Source organism: Sphaeroforma arctica (genome assembly GCF_001186125.1).
Source record: "Sphaeroforma arctica JP610 unplaced genomic scaffold supercont1.305, whole genome shotgun sequence".
Classification (NCBI taxonomy): Eukaryota; class Ichthyosporea; order Ichthyophonida; genus Sphaeroforma; species Sphaeroforma arctica.
In genome coordinates, this window is record NW_014040253.1 from 18,614 (window position 1) to 19,510 (window position 897).

General features: G+C 42.5%; 1 protein-coding gene across 1 annotated transcript in view; it reads left to right on the forward strand.

Annotated features, from left to right (window-relative positions):
* Nucleotides 1-402: 402 nt before the first annotated feature.
* SARC_05017 (hypothetical protein) overlaps nt 403-897 on the forward strand; it is a gene marked incomplete at its 5' end in the record, with an annotated part of 3,689 nt that continues 3,194 nt past the window's right edge. The window contains 2 exons of the mRNA XM_014301126.1: nt 403-429; nt 571-709. Of these exons, the coding sequence (XP_014156601.1) occupies nt 403-429; nt 571-709 (166 nt within the window). The remainder of the gene's footprint in view (nt 430-570; nt 710-897) is intronic.

Below are 897 nucleotides of genomic sequence, written 5' to 3' on the forward strand. Positions count from 1 at the left end.
ATACATGCCATTATCTTAAGCATAGATATACATGCCAAAACCTTAAGCATGCGTATACATGCCATAATCTTAAGCATAGATATACATGCCATAACCTTAGCATGGATATACATGCCATAATCTTAAGCATGCGTATACATGCCATAATCTTAAGCATAGATATACATGACATATCCTTAAGCATGCGTATACATGCCATAACCTTTAGCATGGATATACATTCCAGTGGTATGGGTCAGACACGGCACAACCTGCCATGAGACTATGTAGGCACACCACCAACACCTCAGAATATCATCTTCTGGATTATATGAAAACTAGTATTGCAGATTGACACAGCAGTCACTCAGAACATCCTCTCTTGGACTACATGCCTGCACTTAGTGTGTGCTATGGCAGCCCATGACCCGTCAACCTTTTGTCACGAGTGTAGGTCAGTTAAATTTGTGCACCGTACACATTAAACATAAACCTCAACACATTAACATGGTTTATAATTCAGACATGCAGCAGATCAACTAACCCGTAAGCGCAATTGCTTATTGCTCGCTCTCAACACTCGAAACACAGGACGCGCCAGAGGAGGACGAGAGCTCCAGCGAAAGCTCAAGCAGCTCAAGTGACTCTGATTTAGAGAAGGAGGTGTGCACAGACGACGTCACCAGCAGCACAGACAGCCCCGACAGCCAACTCAGCGACCTGGACACAGGTGCGAGGGTGCAGTATGGATGTGTGTGCGTGTAGGTAGATAGTACCTTTATATATATATATGTGGGTGGGTGGGTGTGTGGGTGGGTGTGTGTGTGTGTGTGTATTATATGTATATGAATATGTATGTATATGTATATATATATATGTGTGTGTGTGTGTGTGTATTATATGTATATGAATATGTAT